At 42.8% G+C, this 1,780-nt stretch overlaps 1 protein-coding gene across 1 annotated transcript; it reads right to left on the bottom strand.

Moving 5' to 3' along the window:
• Positions 1 to 287: 287 nt before the first annotated feature.
• On the bottom strand, positions 288 to 1,247 carry LOC308342846 (olfactory receptor 2T11-like; the record flags this gene model as incomplete). The annotated part of the gene is made up of 1 exon (XM_080803502.1): positions 288 to 1,247. One exon carries the CDS (start codon positions 1,245 to 1,247, stop codon positions 288 to 290), a length of 960 nt encoding a protein of 319 aa, XP_080659628.1.
• Between the last annotated feature and the right edge of the window lie 533 nt (positions 1,248 to 1,780).

Below are 1,780 nucleotides of genomic sequence, written 5' to 3'. Positions count from 1 at the left end.
CCTCCCCCTTTTGTTTATCTTCTGATATCAGTCCAACGTTCCCGCTCCACTTTACCTGCCCACTGGCATCTTCTACCCCCCATAGAGATCCAGTCGTGTATAATTCTGATATCAGGATGATTTCATGGGTAATTGGAGTTCTTTGGTAGGTAATCAGCTCACTTTAGGGTACAGGTTGAAAAGGCGCTTCCCCCTACTTCCCCTCCATCTTGTCCCCAAATAGTAATTTTTGAAACAGGAGAATAGAAAATGTTCTCAGGAAGACCTATTGTCAGTTTATTGAATTCTTAAGCATCACTTGTGGATACTTTTTGAGCAGATGAGATTTGTGAGAGTATCTTTTTAAATGCCCCCATGACATCCTTGTTTCTGAGGCTGTAGATAAGAGGATTGAGCATGGGTGTGACAATGGTATGGAAGGCTGACACTACCTTGTCCTGCTCAGGAGTGTGAAAAGACTGGGACAGAACATAAGTATAGACAGCAGCCCCATAGAAAATGCTGACTACAGTCAAATGGGACGAACAAGTGGTGAAGGCTTTCTTCCTGCCTTCAGCAGAGTGCATTCGGTGGACAGTCAACAAGATGAGAGAGTAGGAGGTTGAAATGATAGAGATGGGGATGAGCAACATGAGTACACAGCAGATGTACATTAGAGTTTCATACAAGGATGTGTCAGCACAGGCTAGTTTGAGAACTGCAGGGATCTCACAGAAAAAATGGTTGATACTGCGGGAGCCACAGTAGGGGACATTCATGGTGATCGGGGTGAACAGAAAGCCATCCAGGGACCCTCCAAACCAGGCACCAGCAGCCAGCAGGAGACACACCCTGCGATTCATCAGGACTGTATACCTAAGAGGGTTACAGACAGCCACATAGAGGTCATAGGCCATGAGGCCCAAGAGGAAGAACTCTGAGCCAATCATGGTCAAGTAGAGGAAGATCTGGATGCCACAACCTACAAAGGAAATGGTCTTCTCTTTAGAAACCATGTCGACCAGAAGTTTTGGGACAGTGGTACAAATGAAAAGGGTGTCCATGATGGACAGCTGACTGAGCAGGAAATACATAGGAGTATGGAGACGGGAGTCTACCTGAATCAAGACTATCATGACCAAATTTGCAGTTACAGCCACCACAAAAATAGCAAAAATAACAGGAAAGATGATCCCTATAGCTTTATTGTCCACCAGAAGCCCCAGGAGGATAAAGTCAGAGGATAAAGTTATATTCTTCATTGACATTGCTGATGGCAGCTCCAGCAAAGCAGGAAGCCACAAAGACCAGGAAGGAAAAGGGGAGAGGGCATTTTCAGTATGGATGAAACTTACAATGTAGATGACACCTCAGAGACTGCTGGATGGGCTGAAATTTTCTAAGTCAAAATGCTAGAGAAAAATGAACAGACCAAGAGACAGATGTTAGGATTGAAACTGCTGATCTCTTTTTCCATGTTGGAGAACAACAATTTATATTGTGTTTATGTTCATGCTGCAAGACATAGATTATGCTAACTGTATAAAAATTTTGGTATTTTCTCTACCTGGATTGGAGTTTAACTATATATTTCCCATTCAATTTCTGCATTTCTCGCATCCAGAATATTGTCCAGCCTATAGTAGCTGTAAGTCAATACTGGTTGGGTAAATCTCATTGATTCAGTGATTATTTGAATGCCCAAAGGTGAGCAAAATGAATAACTTTGTAAATGTAGAATGTAGCATAAAACGCACCTTCTGTGTGTCTCCTCTATTCTCATTATTTCAGCTCTGACACT

Source organism: Martes martes (genome assembly GCF_963455335.1).
Source record: "Martes martes genome assembly, chromosome: 5".
NCBI classification, from domain to species: Eukaryota; Metazoa; Chordata; class Mammalia; order Carnivora; family Mustelidae; genus Martes; species Martes martes.
Note: the sequence above shows the minus strand (reverse complement) of the source record. Positions and strands in the feature narration are given on the sequence as shown.